Source organism: Asterias amurensis, chromosome 15, assembly GCF_032118995.1.
Source record: "Asterias amurensis chromosome 15, ASM3211899v1".
Taxonomy (NCBI): Eukaryota; Metazoa; Echinodermata; class Asteroidea; order Forcipulatida; family Asteriidae; genus Asterias; species Asterias amurensis.
Window position 1 is genome coordinate 202,852 of NC_092662.1, and position 17,948 is coordinate 220,799.

Sequence of the window (17,948 nt, forward strand, 5' to 3'; positions counted from 1 at the left end):
TTGGACTTGGAAGTATTTTGTTGGCCGTTCCGTCCGATGTGCTCGTGTGAAATAACATGTCATCAACTGCAATACACAGCAACCAGCAACGAAGTTTTCACGAAGCCGTAAAGAGGGGGGACCCAAACGAGCTGACCCGGCTTCTACGGAGTAATATTTCAGGTACGGTAAACGTGAATGTATTCGATGGAGACGGCCAGACCCCGCTTCATCAGAGCGTTCTGGTCGGCAACTTGGAACTTGTCAAACTCCTCGTGCAGTTTGGAGCTGATGTACGGCTCGCGAACAGAGATGGGTGGAATGCACTACACATAGCAGCCTACGGTGGCCACGACGATATAGTACTCTACCTCATCCGACGGCGTGGGGGCGATCGGAAGCGGTGACGGCACGAGAATGTCTCCGCTCAACGCCAAGAATCCTCCTTGTTTTATTCCCATTCCACCACCGTTTGAGATTGTCTTCTTGTTCTTCATATGGAGGAATAAAATATAGCGTTACGGATGTTAACTGTTAAAACTGTTAATCACAACGCAAAGGAAAAGACACAATGGCAACAACAATACAACCACAACCACAACAACAACAACAACAACACTTGCGTTATGGTGCTGTGAATCCAAGTTCTGCAAGAAGGTGTATAATCAAACTGTGTGACTTCCATACTCATCGACATACACTCTGCCAGAACAGATATCAACTTGGCCTCTAAAATGTTGTCTGCAAACAACCTCAGATTGGGCTTTCTGTTATCTAAGCATGGAGGAAGAGAACGAGATGTGTGTAGGCCTAAGCGACAATCCAGGGCCCAATTTCATAAGAGCTGCTAAAGCAGAAAATACTCCTTAAACATTTTCTGCTAAGCAAAATAATTCTGGTAAGCAAAATTTTGTTTTGCTGAGCTACTTTTTGTGCCTAAGCAGCACTATGAAATTGGGCCCAGTTGAAACATGAGCTGGTCTTAAGACGTTTTCATAAGTCATCACTTCAAGACGCTCTTTTGATTGTCTAAAATTGTGGGTTTTTTTTATGAAAAGGGAACAATTTATCATAATGGAAGAGATAATAATAATTAAACACAACTGCCTTTCTGTATCATTATTATTATTATTATTATTATTATTATTATTATTATTATTATTATTATTATTATTATTATTATTATTATTATTATTATTATTATTATTATTATTATTATTATTATTATTATTATTATTATTATTATTATTATTATTATTATTATTATTATTATTATTATTATTATTATTATTATTATTATTATTATTATTATTATTATTATTATTATTATTATTATTATTATTATTATTATTATTATTATTATTATTATTATTATTATTATTATTATTATTATTATTATTATTATTATTATTATTATTATTATTATTATTATTATTATTATTATTATTATTTGGATTAGCCATACTATAATATTGGTCAAATTTTCAAGGAAGTGGTACATTTACAGAAAGTTTTAATTCTGAAATCATCATATTATGCAACTTTGTGAAAATGTTGTCTGAATTGTCACTATTTTGATGCAACATCAAGCACGAATGTTTAACCAAAGATTTCATGCATTTTGGTTTGGGGGTTTTTCTTGTTTTTTCTATGAATGAGCTTCCTGTTTTTAAAAATGATGTGGGTGTAGACCATTTTAACAACTTTTTAAATTAAATTTCGCAGTTTTCAAATTGCTGGTGACTGTAATACTCTGGAGTGGTGTTGTATTTGAAAACACACCATTTTACTACGATATTCACATCTATTCCAAAGAGTGGTTTCGTGGTTCAAAGATTCTTCTAAAAGGAATACTCATTCAACAACATAATGATTTACAACAGAAAATTATTTTGTAAAGTGATCCTGATGTTTGTAACCACTAAAGGGACTCAAATTCCTTTTGATAACTCATTTGATGTGATCAAAACAGTTAGATATGATTTCAGAAAATGGAAAACCTGTAAATCTAATGAGATAATGGAGCCGTGCGTCATTGATGCCTGGTAAATAATTGTTGTTGAACAATGTTTCCAATGAAAGTTCAAACATGCAAAAAGTTTGAATACTGAAAAATTGTCAACATCCTCATCACGCCAGAGTATTTTTAAAGGCACTGGGGTCGATTTCTCAAAGAGATAGGACTAGTCCTAACTTAGGACTAGTCCTAGGAGATATACAAACTGCATGGATAGTCCTAAGTTAGGACGAGTAACTGGTCCTAACGCGACTAACTCTTTGTGAAATCCACCCCCTGGACACGATTGGTAGTTACTCAAAATTAGTTGTAAGCACAACAATTTACTTGGTAACGAGCAATGAAAACTGTTGATATATTTTTTTAGTATAAAACATTGTGAGAAACAGCTCCCTCTGACTCTATTGTAACGTAGTTTTTGAGAAAGAGGAAATTTCTCATCAATTTAAGACTTCAGCTAAAGCCTTTTATTATGCGTCTGAAAGCACACAAAGTAATGCAGCAGTTATGGTGTATTATTTTGCCCACTTTGTTGGTGATGACTTCAATAGAGACTCAGTGGTCGAAAAATCTGGCCAGTAACTGTTTGAACAGGGTATAGTTTTAATGTCACAAGCCTTTTATTGTCATTATTGGTATGTTCGGAAGAAGTTGGTTTTTTACACAAAGCTACAATGTGTAGGCCTACCCTGCATGCCCAAAATGTAACCTGTACTGTAGTTTTTACCCTTAATCCGCCATATGCCTCTTCGTTTACCTTTTGTGTCCCTCCAGTGCACCTTTCATGTACCCCTTGTGTACCCTTTATGTACCTTTACCTGTTGTTGACATAACATCACAGCCAGGTATTTTGTTAAATTTCTTGAATACCGCAAGACGAAAAGAAATCCGCGGTAGCAGCAAGTCCAGGGTCAACTGCCATTGTTAGGCCCCATCGGATCTTCTGTTTGCCAAGTCACGGCACCAGAAAAGAGCAGAAATTTCTTTCAAAGGGTCACACCAGTGTGCAAGGAAGCGTGTTCTTGCTAAAAAGGCCCTGTTGTTTATCTAACGAATAGCAGGGTTAACCAGGTCTTCGGTTCTTGGTGGTAGGCCATTTGCTTTGGCGCCTTAACCTTTCGTGATTTGCAGGTTTTTTTCTCTTGCTAGATTCTACTCTGGCATTTGAAACTTGAATGCAACCTCTGGTTCACAAAATTCAAGACCTTTCCCACATTTTATTACTATTATCGTTTTGTGTGGCCTTTGTGAAGTTAAAAAAGAACATGTAAAGGTGACCCTTTAAATTTTGTCTTTTTATAAAGGTATGAGCCGCCCCTAGAATTATATCGTGTAGATTAATTCGATTAACATTCGATACTTTTACACACTTTGAAGTTTTGGATCCTACACTTCATGTTTGCTAAACACGAAGTTTGACATTTACAGCAAATCAACCCCCCCCCCCAAAAAAAAAGCATATCAAGATTTTAAGTTTAAAACTTATAAAGTGTGTACCACTTCCTTAATAAAAGAACTGTATATCAACTATGTTGATGTGACGTGTTCAAAATCGAATGACCTATTTTGTGAGTATTTAAATAATTATGTGTTATCATTGCAGTATATACTGTGCACATTGGCATAGCCGAATGTATATTTTGGCATTATGAATTAAAAAAAAAAGGCATTTTATACTTTTCATAACCTTTTCAGTATTGTATTTGAATTAAACAAAATAGTTGTTAATAATCATTCAAGTATATGATATCACTGCCATGTATTACCTTTATCACCAGTTATTATTGTAATCAAATGTTATGAATAATAATTTATCAAGTATTGTTGAAGTGTTGTCGAAACTGGTACAGGGGTCCGGCTCCAGCTCTTATCGTTTCGCGGGCTTGGCTACAAACTTCAACTCATGAGCCTGATGGTTTCTGATTTCGAAAACGCACCATAAAAAATAACCCAACGCCATACCAAGGCCGTCTAGTTGTTGGGACACCTTGACTTTGTGTCTAACCAAAAATAAACCGGCCATGCATGATGTTATTATTAAAAAAGCAATGATTGTATTCATCACGTGATGTTAAATAAACTGTTATGGAGAAAGATTCATGTCTCTTTGCTAAAATTAGTTACTGTGTGTCGTACGATCGTTGTTTGTCTTCTAAACACGACTCTATAGTTATACCAAGGTCGCTGGGGGACTGTTCAAAATGTATCCCTTAAAAACATAAACGCTGTTTAATAAGAGGACTGCAAAACAAAGAACCACAAACCAGAAATTGGATTCAGCAGGAGAGGACTTCGAAATCTATTCTTTATAAGCAAACATAACTGCTCTTTGTAACGAGGGCGACTGTATACCAGTGACAACAATGATATGGTCCACATTGTGTAGTTGCAATTGAGTACACGGGGCAATATTGCTTCCAGACTATCTTTTCTATGAAGAATTCTCACAAACTTTGTTCTTATCTTTTAAAAACACAAAATCACTGTGATTGCAAACTCAGTGCAGTTTTGTTTACCTCCAAGTTGATTGCTATGTCACCGTGTAACACCTTCAATATTATATTATATTGTGATTGGAGCCAAAAACTTTCAATTCAATTCAATTCAATTAATTTATTTCATCACAGATTACATGTAAAAAGTGAAAATTGTTTTTCATGTGTGCACTAAACAGAGTCAAATTTGGTACTTATAGAAAAACAAAAACATAACATTTTAAAAACACAAAATTAATTACAAAAATTGTAATGATAAATTGAAACGGTTCTCAAAAATGCTTTATATTAACAAAGGTTACTGTATACTTCTACAAGTAAGTTTGCTCTCCATTTATTTTTAAGAGCGGCTACCAACCACCCCGGTGCCTCACTGCGTTTCACTTCGAGTATCCTTTTTTTAACCGCTCCACGGGTAGTATAATATAACAATGGAGAAAGAACGCCACCTTTCTTCGAAAACGGTTGTTTGTTCTTTTAAATTCCCTCATTAAGTTTAGGCTCCGAGCAGTAGGCTAGATTAGAAACAGGTTCTGGGGTGTAATTGATTGGTTATTGGTTCAATGACGTAAAAGCCCCGTCCCAAAAGCAGTGTTTTGATTGGCTAAACAAAATTGCCAAAATCGAGGAGGGCAAGGTCCAGTGTAGACTTGACTCAAGTCCCTGTAACGTCAGAAAACTTTTGTGAAGCCGGTCCCTCAATACAACCATAGTAGGCTTTTGATTCAAAAGAGGGCGCTATCGGAGGAGGTTGAATCAAGTCTAGGCGTCCGGTTGCGCACGTGCGCATCTTTATTGTGTGTGTGTGTACATAACATGTTTTCACGGACAACAACTTTAACTGGAAACAGCAGGCGGTCTTTTGAGATCTCTTAAGAAATAGAATACGACATAATTATCCGAAAACGTGTGCGAACAAAATAATTATGGCAACAGACGAACATATTGCAAAGGTAAGTTTGCATTGGTGTGTATTAACTTGTCAATATATTGTTAAATTTATTAAAAAAACAGCACTGTCACTGAATTTATGCACTGACTGAGTTTATTAGAACGGACTCGTTTGTCACTTCATCCGTGGTCATTGCTACGCTCTTTTATGCAGTATGCTGTGTGCATAGTGCTCAGTAGTGTTACGTGTGTGGTGTGTGCAAGTTGTTGTTGTATTGACCTTATGCCTTATGGAGGTCGCCATCTTGAAAATTACTTCTTTCTCGAAAAACAATGCTACTTCAGAGAGAGCCGTTTCTCACAATGTTTTATACTATCAACAGCTCCCATTACTCTTTACCAAGTAAGGTTTTATGCTAATAATTATTTTGAGTAATTACTTATTAATAATAGTGTCCACTGCCTTTAAAGGGTACTTTTTCCTAAAAACCCCCACAGATTTGCATTAAACTTACACAGTTTGAAGATTATGATAGTAGAAAGCTTCCCTTGAAATTTTACTTACTGAGGTGCTGTAGTTTTTGAGAAATGAGTAAAAGTAATAATTTTCGTCTCAGTTTTAGCATGTAAAAACGTATTAACCAGTTATGCTATGGTTTTGGTATAATATCATAACTGGCTAAGGGGGTTTTACATGCTAAAATAATTTTGGTCTCATGAGACCAAAATTATTTTGTGACTTGTTTTACTCATTTTTCAAAAACTACACAACCTTAGTTAGTAATATTTGAAGGGAAGCTTTTCACTATCATTATCTTCAAACCCTGTAAGTTAAGTGTAAATCTGTGGACATTTTGAAAAAGTACCCGAATCCTTTAACAAAACATTATTAATATTATGTAATAAAACAAGCTTTGTTATTTTTACTTTCTTATACAGTTCCGCAAAGACGGCTATGTGGTCATCAAGGACTTCCTTAATGCAGATGAAGTTGATTCATTGAAAAATGGTTACCAAGACATTGTAGCAGCTATGGACCCCAAGGATCACACACTAACAGTCTTCAGCTGCAGAAAACAGGTTTGACAGAGACACAAACTCTTAGTATTATCCTATTAAGTGCAAGACCTCCCTGTTTTGTATTTTCAAGACTCATAAAAGTTGCCGCCATGAACCGCTAGCGGTCCATGGAGTGATAAGGCCCTCTATTGTTGGCAATTCATGATGGGACAGACTGCAGACTTTTATGGCAAATTATGTAAAAAGCTGTCAAGTACCGGCTGTATTCCAATTGTGATGCAAGAAATTCACTTTGCTTTTGCAATTCTTGTTAAGTATGTACCAGGTCTTTATCCATTATTTTTCCAATTTTAGAAAATTAGTGCCACATCTGGTCCTTTTTGTAAAAGGAAAAAAATTATCTACCTTTGCTGTGCATTTTTGTTGCTAACTGATGTACTGTTTACAACTGATTTTTTGGACAAAATAATGTTGATCTGAAGTACACATGAATTGACATAGTTGTCAGGTCTCAAAATAACTCGTGGCATCCACAGCAACTGCAGAGGTGCCATGTGCTTTTACTATGGTGCCCGTCCCAAAGTTCCAACTCAAACTATTACTGCCCCTTAGTAGAGGAAAAATTGCTGTGCCCCTTCAAGATTAATGCCTGAGTTGTGTTTTGTTGATGAGACTTTTGCAATGACAAGTTTTACTGTTTTACACAGACAAGAGATGACTACTTCTTGACCAGTGGAGACAAAATAAGATTCTTTTTTGAAGAAGAGGCTGTTGGTGAAAATGGTAAGCATGTAAATGTTGGTATACAACAAAGTTAACATGCAACTATATCACTTCAAAAGGTGGTAGCGTTTTTTCCCGCAAAAATAATCTGTAATTGGAATTCACAATATGAGAACATCTCTGACTGTAACACTCCTCAACCTCAAATTTTGAGTGATAAAAACTCAAATATTGGTCAATAACCACCTTACTTAGAAGTGAAATGCTTCTCAAGTTGCTTTATACTATCGAAAGCTGCTGTGTGTTTACCAAGCAAGTTTTTATTGCCATTAGTGTTAGGAGTGAATACCAAACGTATCAGGTTAAGATTGTGTGCTTTGGTTTCCAGGGGAGCTGAAAGTAGACAAGTTTAAGTCCATCAACAAGATTGGCCACGCCCTGCATGAGTTGGTTCCAGAATTTAAGAAGGTTACCCACAACAATAATACACAGGTTTGAGTTTATGTATTCTCTTACAGTAATTATTCCTGCCTGAATGAACACGCCCTAAAGGAATAAATGCAGGTTTTCTCTGCAGGAAACCCTTTAGCTCACAATTAGTTAGTGCCAAGTCATGTACTCATGGAATGCGGCCTGGAAAGCGACAGGGTTCTCTACTGTACCTAGAAATATTTTGATATTCCATTGTGATATAGTTTCATGTTTTAGATAATGAAATTATGTTTTGAATGACTTGAGATTCAAGCTGTAGTGTTTCTGGTCAGCAGAGTGTGGGTTCGAGTCTCAGTCGTGACACTCCTGTCCTTAAACAACACTTAACCATGATGCTTCGTCCTTTGGATTGGGACGCAAAGCCGTAGGTCCTGTGTATTGTGTAAAGCGTGTAAAAAAAAAACAGTGCACTGTTAAAAAGAGAAGGTTTCACCCCGGTGTTCCTGGTCAGATTGGCAGCATGTTGCACTACAGCACCTTTTAAACCATGCCATGGTGTTATGAATTAGTAGATGTTATTCTTCAAAAGTTTTGCTCCACATAACTAGCAAGACAAAATAATGAGCACTTTGATGCTCCTAGGAGTGGGATTAAGAGCTATTATAAGAATCTAGTAATATTATTATTTGCCTGTCTCTCTTTTCTTTGTCAGGATGTTGCCAGGAAACTTGGTTACAATAAACCAGTTATTGTTCAGAGCATGTACATCTGTAAACAGCCTAAAATAGGCGGAGAAGGTTAGCAGTCTTTTGTTGGGTACATTTAGATGTATTTACACTGGATTATAGTCATTTTAGTTTGAACAAAGAAAGTGTTACTATTTTGACCTGTGTAGTCCGGATTAAAATGCAGGCGTTATACGAACTGAGCTATCTTTCTCTGACGTTGGCGATTCCCACTCTTTTGTCAACATCTTTGTTTGCAGGTGCCTGTCAGAAGCCATTCAACCTGTAACTGCCATGTAGCCATGGAAAACAACCAAGAGGATCACCTTAAGGGGGTGTAACTTTTTCTTTCAAATATCAAGTAATAAACCACAAGCAAAACTGACTGGGTAAACTTTAAAATATTTTTGGATTGAACACAGAAGAGTTTACTAGAACAGGATTTGAACCTGCAACCTCTGGATTGTGTCAAAGAAATGTTTCCTTGTATATGGCTTAAAGATCATTAATTAGATTATTGTGGCCACATCATCAGAATGTAGGTTCACATTCTATGCCTAATCATCCTTTAGCTGGTCACACAGCCAAAGATCGTTGTCGGGTGTAAGAATGGGCTCTATGTTTTCAACAAGCCATGAATTTCATCTTAGAGAGGACAAGGCCATTTTGATTTTGCAAAGGGAAGTAGAGAGACATTTAAAGGGGGACACCAAGACCAAGACCAGGGGCAACGGAGGCCTGGCCTTCATGCCAACACAAGAATTGTTTGAGTGAATTTTGGGAAAAGGCGTGAATTTTAGTCCCTGTTAAAAATTGAAACGGCTCAAATGCTGACTGTGCACATACTTCTTTCACTGACTATATTTAATTAATTTTTGTTTTGTTCACATGTAGTGCCGTCGCACATGGATGCCTCCTTCCTTCACACAGAGCCTCTTAAACTCACAGGGTTCTGGATTGCTCTTGAGAAATGCACCATTGAGAATGGCTGCCTGTGGTTTATTCCTGGTTCTCAAGACAGTAAGTTTACAGTTGTGACTCATTCCCTAAAATTCCTTTTCAGATGTTATTGAACCCTATAACAGTTTAATGACTCTTAGCAGAAAACTTACTTGGTAAGAATTAAAACAACCAAAGGGTTCCAGTAAACCAAAGGTATAGTTTCCCAGTGCACTTGTGGAAAAGAGAAGGGGTTCGCCCCAATGCATATTTGGCCACAGCACATTGTAAGCCATTACTTTGTGCTATGTGCAAGTAGTAGGTGTCATACTTAAAATTTAACCTCACCTTGCAGGAAAATACTGAATGTTGAAGTGCCTTGAGTAACACTGATTCACGGATATAAGAGCTATAAAAGAAGCCACTATTAATAATTTTATTGCGCTATATTGTGTAATTTTAATGTTTTTATCCATTCTGTTATTGGCACTTGCGCTGTTGGGTGTGGCTCAAATAAAATAAAATAAAATAAAATAAAATAAAAAATGTTTATTAATATTATTTGTTTTATTCCAGCTCCAGTCCATTCTCGTATGATTCGTAATCCAGAGGGAGGAGAGCCATCTTTGATCTTCACTGCCCCAAGAGAACTTGACAGGGATCCATCGCTCTTTGTGTCAGAGGAGGTGGAACCCGGTACGAATAACAAACTTTTTTGTAAATTTTATTTTTCGTCAGGGCAGGTTTGTGATGTTAATTTCTCTTGAGTAGTGTAAGACCATACTTCCTCTAGCTACTGGGCAACCTCGGTAGTCTAGTTGGTAAGACACTGCTCTAGAATTGCAAGGGTCATGGGTTCGAATCCCACCGAGTAACATGCCTATGATATTTTTTCACAGGACTCGGGGAAAGTACTAAGTATACCGTGCTAACACACATTGGTGTATGGGTAAAAACCAAATTAATATTCTTTATCCCCATAAATTTAACATCTATTATAAGACCATACTGGTCAAAATGTTGAGTTGTCAACCAGTAGAAATGAAATTTTCACATTAAGTTTGTAAATATTAATAATTATATTATAACAATCAAACAGTAAAAAAGGTATTTGTTCCCTTTTAAAAATGTATAATATTCTTACTCCTTCAAGGTGCTTTTTGAACTGTTTACTCTGAACTCTGTATTTAGGGAACTTTCATTTTTCTCATTTTCAGGAACTTGTATTCTAATCAATGGGCAAGTCATTCACAAGAGTGAAAAGAACTGCTCCGATAGATCCAGGCACATCTACACTTTTCATATCAGTGAGTCGAATGATACCGAGTGGTCCAAAGGCAACTGGTGAGTCAAGTGTTTTCATCTATTTGTTTATCGCCTAATACAAAAGGCCAGACGGCCATTTCAAGGTGGGGGCTACGCTAAACTGATTTGGGCTATCCACCCAAATCAAGACCAGGGGCACATTGTCACCTACTCATGGGGCTGAAACAGGGCTGCCCCCGTGTAAGGATGTAGGCTTGGGTATCATCCACTAGGAGCCACCTACTCCTTGGGCTAAAACAGGGCTGCCCCTTCACAGTCCGTAAGGATGTAAGCTTAGGTATCATTCACTAGGAGCCACCTACTCCTGGGGCTGAAACAGGGTTACCCCCTTCACAGTCCGTAAGGATGTAGGCATGGGTATCATCCACTAGGAGCCACCTACTCCTGGGGCTGAAACAGGGTTACCCCCTTCACAGTCCGTAAGGATGTAGGCATTGGTATCATTCACTAGGAGCCACCTACTCCTGGGGCTGAAACAGGGTTACCCCCTTCACAGTCCGTAAGGATGTTAGCATGGTTATTATCCACTAGGAGCCACCTACTCCTGGGGCTGAAACAGGGTTACCCCCTTCACAGTCCGTAAGGATGTAAGCATGGGTATTATCCACTAGCAGCCTGGCTGGTAGAGCAGAATGCACTTTTACCTTCACAAGTAGGAGTGAAAAAATTCCGTCTTGAACTTGGTACGTTTTGGTATTCTCAGCCTAACAACTTGACAATAGGCCTGCTTATTGATTATGAAAGTTACTAGAACAATTGTATCTGTGAAATGCATTCTTGAAGAGGTGTTATTTCTGCAATGTTGCGCTGTCGGTCTGACACTATGTGTTTAGTTACTAAAGATTTCTCTTCATTTCCCCAGGCTGCAACCTACTGAGGCACTGCCATTTTCTGAGCTCTACACATAAACATCTGTATGTATGATCCTTCACCTTTGACCCAGGTCAGATCAACAGCTGAGTGTGTGTGAGTACAGCAGGCGTTGAGTTTCGTTGAGTTACTGTTCAATCACCCATTCATACATCTGTTGTTATTGATCACAATTGAACCATTAAGTTAGAGATGTTTGCAGTGGCAACGTATCGTTGGTTGTATATGTCTGAAAGAGCATTTCTGGAGATGATCAGTACATTCTGAGTTGGTTCAGCACCAACTCTTTACAGAGGCACCAAGTCTCTATTAGGGGAAAGCTCCATTAAAGAAAGAGGCCAGAACATTACATCCTTTTCATCTTTACCAACTCACACCTGTTATCTCCATGTAATGCCCCTGGCAGATTAATCCTGCATCCTTTAAGTTTAAAGACCCAAGTAATGACACCGAAACACACTCACGCACTGAATAGGATGTACAGATTCCAAGTTTTGGTGGCCAAACTTCTTTAATTCTTCAATGGAGCTTACCCGTAATAATGCTAAGGATAGACTTCCATGATGCTGCAGCAAACTTCTCTAGCTTGTATTTCCACCAACTTTTAAGTTCTACTAACCAAAAGCCATATAAAGGGATGGTCGATCAGAAAATGTTCATCTTATGTTTCAAGAAAATGTGTGAGAAAGACAGATGGAATTTAAAATGAGCTATGGTAGCTATTGAAATGTTCATTTTTGTAAGACAGAATTGTAAACAAGGGACCTTCCCTTTGGCGTTTTAAAGTAGTAATTTTTTTCAAAGAGGTGATGGTTGTTTATAATTCATTGAATAACTCATTTGTTACTTACTGATTCGTTACTTTAAATTTAAATTTGTTAAATTTGTAAATTTAACTTTTAACGTTCAAACATTAAATCTTATAGGCTCAATATTTCATGCATGTTACTTCTACGATAATTTGTAACAAATTGCTTGATTGTATTAATGTGATTCATTGTTTTATGTTTGATGTTGTGCATATATGCTCCTGTACTGTATGTTATATAAGTGTTAACATTATTATTATTTTGCGATCAAAATATTTTTAATTTTTTATTTTGAATTCTTTTATTCCTCTTTCAATTGATGCAGATGAAGATAACATTATTAATATTAAACGGGTTATATAAAACAATGAAATATATTTTTTACCAATTTGTATATACCTATGACACTGGAGAGAATAAGTACGGACAATTTCTACTATGTTGCACCCTTGCTATTTTTGGGGTATATCTTAGCAGATGAGAAAATTGCTACTATTAAAGTTACCCATTAAATATTACTGACATTGGGACCAAACAGTGACTCACATCCAGTAATGTACTCCAGAACTACATGTGCAGAACTATAGAGCACCTTGGACCAATTTTATAAAGTTGCTTAAGCAGAAAACAATGCTTTTGTCTGCTGAGCAGAAATGAGCAGGATATCAGTCAAATTGTACATGTGACATGGTAGTTTGGTTGGTAACTTCATTCTGGTAGGCCTGTGCTAAGCTAATTGTTGTGCTTAAGCAGCTATTGAAATTGGGCCTAGGAAGCAGTGTGGCGTAAAATATGTATTTAAAAAAAAAATAATCTCTGAATATATGATATTATGGTATAAGAAAAATAAATTTTTGTAAACAGTGAGTTTCTCGGCCAGGTTCCCTCTTGTTCTCAAACCTCCATGAATATTTAGAAGTGGAGATTAATGTGTTTTGTTGACATCGTTCTAATTCTGTAGATGCTTGCTAAGGTTAAACCCTGACAACCCCATGATCATTTGGTTTGATATCGTAGTTTGACTTTCATATCTTGGAACCAGTCATCCGTATCCAAGTTGCACCCAAGTGGTAACTTGTTGGGTATCAAGATACCATCATCTGGAGGCATATTGATAACAGGACCTTTCCTAGGTCTTGACTGAGTTTGATTGACTCAGTATTGCAGAAAACCAACACCCTAATGTTCTTTTAGGGACAGGCTCTCGAGTTTGCAATAGTCTAGAGGAGTTTTACTTTCAGAGTGTGACCTAGTTGATGTTGATGCAGTTTATCTCACACTTCGGACAGTTTTATTTCCCATTTCTAAGAATTGTCTAGTTTGCAAGAAAGAACATGTCATACTGCAATTTGAGGGACAAATTCTTTGATTGTAGAAAAAAATATCTTGACGAAGCCGTGTTTGATCTGGGACACAGAAGCACTGTTTATATCTTTTCCATATTCCATGAGCAAACATAGATTTTTGCTGTATTTTTGACCGCGTGAGGGCGTATACGACCCGAATTTACGTGACGTAAAACAAGTAAACAAACTGCGGTTTATTTCATTGTTGATATTATATTCATATATTTCGTCATCGGTTCAAGAAAACGGTATACAGACAACTCAGATAAGATGGAACTGTAATATTTTGACGCAAGAAAATTTCCCGATGAAAGCGCCCCCATGCGGTCAAAACAATGTAATTAATTAGGGCTGTGGCTGACGCTGTACAATCCTGATATTGTAACTTAAACAGTAACTTAAACAGCGCGCTTTAATGGTTGTGAGTTGAGTTTCAAATGTTTTTATGAGGAATGGGTCTAAGTTAATAACACAAGGGAGTTAAATGAACAACAAAAGAGACACAAACAGTCATGGTTCTGGTAGGAGTGTTAGGAATTTTAATTAACACCTGTTGGCTTGTTAATTAATTACCAAAAGCATAATCTGCCTGTAAACTGGCAGGGAAAATACACACAAGTAAATATACAGATCTATGTAAATCCTACGTAAAAGTTGTTCAATGCTCACGTGTTGAATATTCATGAAGCAGATTAGGTAATGAATAAATTAGTGAAAGTACAATAACAGAGAGCACAGAAAAAACATCTAATATATATACATTAATAATAAACTTTGTATAAATGGCTCATCAGCCTTTTTTTAAACAATAAATAGGTCCTTGTGGAATACTTTTTCTCTTTTTAAAAAATCTTTAAGATAAATAATTATGTTAATTAATCAAGAAAGCAAAACATTTTTGTCTGACCGAACAATGGGCGCAGGGTTTAAGTAAATTGTTAAAATTAAGAAAGTCAAATTTAACATAAGAACAGACTGGCAGTGTATATCTGAACTTATTTAAGCCAAAAAGGGAAGAATAATTCACATAGGTAAAAACTCCATTATTGGTATAAACAGAACACTATTATTAATATCGGTAATATGTAGGCCTAACTTTGAATTTGTTTTCAATAAATTAACTTCCCAACTTGTCTGCTTGTTTGGAAAAGAAATTGTTTTCCATAAATATTGGTACTCTTAAAGTGTGCTGTTAAACTTTTGAAAAGTTCAAAAAATTTACACAACAAAATATCTGAAGAAATTTTTGAAGCTTTCAAGACGATCTAAAAAAAAAAAAACTTAACAAAAACAAACTTGCTTGATCAGACGTTTTTTTATGTATATGTGCGCAAAAAAACAAATCGTCTTTTGCACAGCAAATTGTGGAATATTCTACTGAGACAATAAATCCCTATGGTTTGAAAGATTTATAATAAAGAATCATTCTATTTGCATAGGCCTACACATTCACAGAGACTGAGAAAGAAAAATATGACAGAGTGATTTTAAAAATTAGTACAATATCTAGCCCGTTGGAGCTGCCTTGTTTTTAAACATTAATACAAACTTTAAAGGATGACGCTGTGATTGTGCGCACTGTCTCTCTCTACCTCCCTCTTGTGCCCGATTATGTTCAACTTGTCTTTGTATGAAGCTTGTCGAAATTTAGACTGGTCCCTTGTCCTAATCCGCAATGTTAATGACGGATGTTTTTTTTATGTATATGCCTACACATGTACGGCAGATTTAGCTGCGAAATTCCAGAACCATAATGGCCATGCGAGGTCAAAGGTGATTATGGACGTCACTCGACGGCAGATCTCTGGCGTATTTTACGAGCCTCGAAGTGTGACGTCAGATGGTCAGGCTAGTATGTAGTGATACTGTGTATATCTACCTTTGGTTGATGTTGAGTGTTAGGCTTGGTTTTCTGCTGTCTTTTGAAATGGCAGGTTCTGTTGTAATATTTACAGTTTTTTTTTATAGAGATGAGTTGGACGCATTCTTTATGTTGTAAATCGGGGGAAGTGTTACTCCAACGTTGAATCCTTGAGAACAGCTTGTGGAATGGGTTGAGGAGGAAAACTGTCCACAATAAATAAATAAATAAATAAGTAGTCCATGCAAATATACTGTATACCTATATTACAAGAGGATTGTTATTGGTTTGAGTTGAGGCACTCAGAGTTCATTCAATTGCATTGAAGTAGGAATCCTGCATTGAATACAGTTTGTCGATAGGATTACTGATGCCGAGCCCGTGATGCACCATACCATTTCCCTCGCACTCGCTACCGCTACTGTGCAGAGAGGTACCCTGACTCGTCGATATTAAGTCATCGTCGATACCGCTGTCTGTGGGTGGGGGTCCGTCAGCCATGAACATGTGCTCGTGGTGGTACATCGGTGAGGTGGAGGTCATCCCCTGGGGTGGTGGGATGGTGAGTGACATGGAGGACTCTGGGTACGGGGGAGGGTCGATCATTGGTGGGGTCATGTGTGGGGTCATGCCCTGACCCATGTCAAATTCATGGTTGCTGAGGTCATCGAATGAGAAATCATCATCGTCGTCATCCATCTTGACACATGTGCTGTCATCACTGTCTGAATCGTCTGCAAAGTTGAAAAGAAATTATCTCATTAATACAATGATTTAAATAATTTGACATACTGGTGCCATTAGCCTTTTTGAGATGATGGATATCCATAGGTGTGCACTGGGCTTATAAATAAAGTTTACTCCAATCTAATGATATCATAGTGCTGTGTCTAATTACAGAATACAGTCGTCGTGGCAGGAGATTGAGCCCACGTACGGCAAACTTCTTCGGATGGCGCCCTCTTTTGAATAACACTGTAGCTTCTGCAGCGCTTGTTTGACTTCTTGCCATTAGGGGGGACGTACACGATTTCCCTATGACACTGCATTACTTGTTCAGGCCTGGAATTCAACGGAGATCTCTTAGTTGGCCTTGGTGCCCCTTCAAAAGCTGCTGATACACTGGGTCTGCTTCTCTGCACTCGTAGACTGACAGTGGTCTTGTAACACACCCATCTTGTTATAAAACAGCTTAGGATCTACCAGGTGTTTTTTGTCATCGGGCAATTGAGGAGATGCATCGAAAATGTGTTAATTTAGTTATTGTGTAAAGATCGTCTTACCATCATTCTTGTCCTTGTTGCGTCTCCGACTCTGGCCACTCCTTCTCTGAGCTGCCGCTTCCTGCTCCGTCATATTCTTCCGGGCTAATTTCTTCATCTTTAAGACAAGAGAAAACATTTTCATTAGTCTTGAGACAATCACACATCCTATCACTTTATGTTACACAAAATGTTGCCGATAACAGGTATGATTTCCTTCCTATACTTAAGTCTGATTTACCTCAGAAAAATCAGCAATTTTGTTGTGGTCTGAAAAGTCAATATGTCTACCATACATGTAGGTCTGTAGGTCAACCCTTTATAATAAATATTGTGAAGTTCGGATCATGCATTTGATAAGTAGTTATTGTTTTCATTATTATAACTTGCATGTTTATCACGTCGGGAAAGTTGTGGAGGTGATCGCATTTAAGTTGACCTCACAAAATATTGCAATTTGATAACAATCTCATCTGGCTCTTAGCAATATAAAAAATAAAGGTTGCTAATGTTCGTTGATTAGTGATTTTTTTTGTACACATTTGAATGATCAAATTCCCAACATATATTGTTCCTGAAGTAAGTTTCCCTCTTCTATTTATTGAGTTAGCGTATAAAATTCTAAAGAAAACCTAGTTTACAGAATTTTTACACAACGTGCGAACTTGCAGTACAGAAAGCGCTAATAAAGCAAAACAAACGAAACTAAGAAACAAGCTCGAAAAACACACACATTCTAAGGCTTTCACTCAACAGTTCTCCACCGTTACCAAAAACACTAGACTACCATAGCCTCTTGTACTTATAATTGATATCAATGTATATAATTTAAAAACCTTACTGAATATACTAGCAAGTTTCAAAAGTAAGAGCAGACAAACAACTTTGTGGTTGAGACACACAAATTTGCATTGAGTTGTCAATTGTACTGGGATGTTTTTTTCAGACGAATTTCTCGTCAAGGGAACTCGGCAAACTACCACAAGTAGATATAAATGCCAAGCTGGCAACAGCCAATCTGTCTCAAAATCATACGCACATTGGTAATATTTGCACCAAGCAAGAACATGTGATTCAGTAACTGGACCAAAATACTTATCTAGTCATTTTAGGAGTGTTTTTGATCAAGACAAAGGAAGAAAGAAATAGAAGCAGTGTTTAAAGAGAAGTAGAAGATTCAGAATCTGATTCTGAGTTTAATAGTTTCCTAGTTGATAGTTTTCAGAGGTGAAAGGTTCAGAGTTTCCTGCGTA

At 37.0% G+C, this 17,948-nt stretch overlaps 3 protein-coding genes across 5 annotated transcripts in view; 2 read left to right on the top strand and 1 right to left on the bottom strand.

The window, feature by feature from the left end:
* Window positions 1-56: 56 nt before the first annotated feature.
* Window positions 57-386, top strand: LOC139948372 (notch-regulated ankyrin repeat-containing protein-like). Its single transcript, XM_071946511.1, has one exon. It carries the CDS (start codon window positions 57-59, stop codon window positions 384-386), a length of 330 nt encoding a protein of 109 aa, XP_071802612.1.
* A 4,879-nt stretch (window positions 387-5,265) lies between these two features.
* LOC139947909 (phytanoyl-CoA dioxygenase domain-containing protein 1-like) lies at window positions 5,266-13,956 on the top strand. The gene is made up of 9 exons (XM_071945760.1): window positions 5,266-5,444; window positions 6,322-6,462; window positions 7,110-7,185; window positions 7,514-7,617; window positions 8,270-8,354; window positions 9,177-9,302; window positions 9,798-9,917; window positions 10,439-10,565; window positions 11,410-13,956. Exons 1-9 carry the CDS (start codon window positions 5,418-5,420, stop codon window positions 11,453-11,455), a joined length of 852 nt encoding a protein of 283 aa, XP_071801861.1. The 5' UTR covers window positions 5,266-5,417; the 3' UTR covers window positions 11,456-13,956.
* A 132-nt stretch (window positions 13,957-14,088) lies between these two features.
* LOC139947906 (LIM homeobox transcription factor 1-beta-like) overlaps window positions 14,089-17,948 on the bottom strand; it is an 81,163-nt gene continuing 77,303 nt past the window's right edge. For all 3 annotated transcript variants that reach the window (XM_071945756.1, XM_071945758.1, XM_071945757.1), the window contains exons 7-8: window positions 16,717-16,813; window positions 14,089-16,167 (exon numbers count right to left, since the gene is read on the bottom strand). In XM_071945756.1, the coding sequence (XP_071801857.1) occupies window positions 15,743-16,167; window positions 16,717-16,813 (522 nt within the window). In that variant the 3' untranslated portion in view covers window positions 14,089-15,742. The remainder of the gene's footprint in view (window positions 16,168-16,716; window positions 16,814-17,948) is intronic.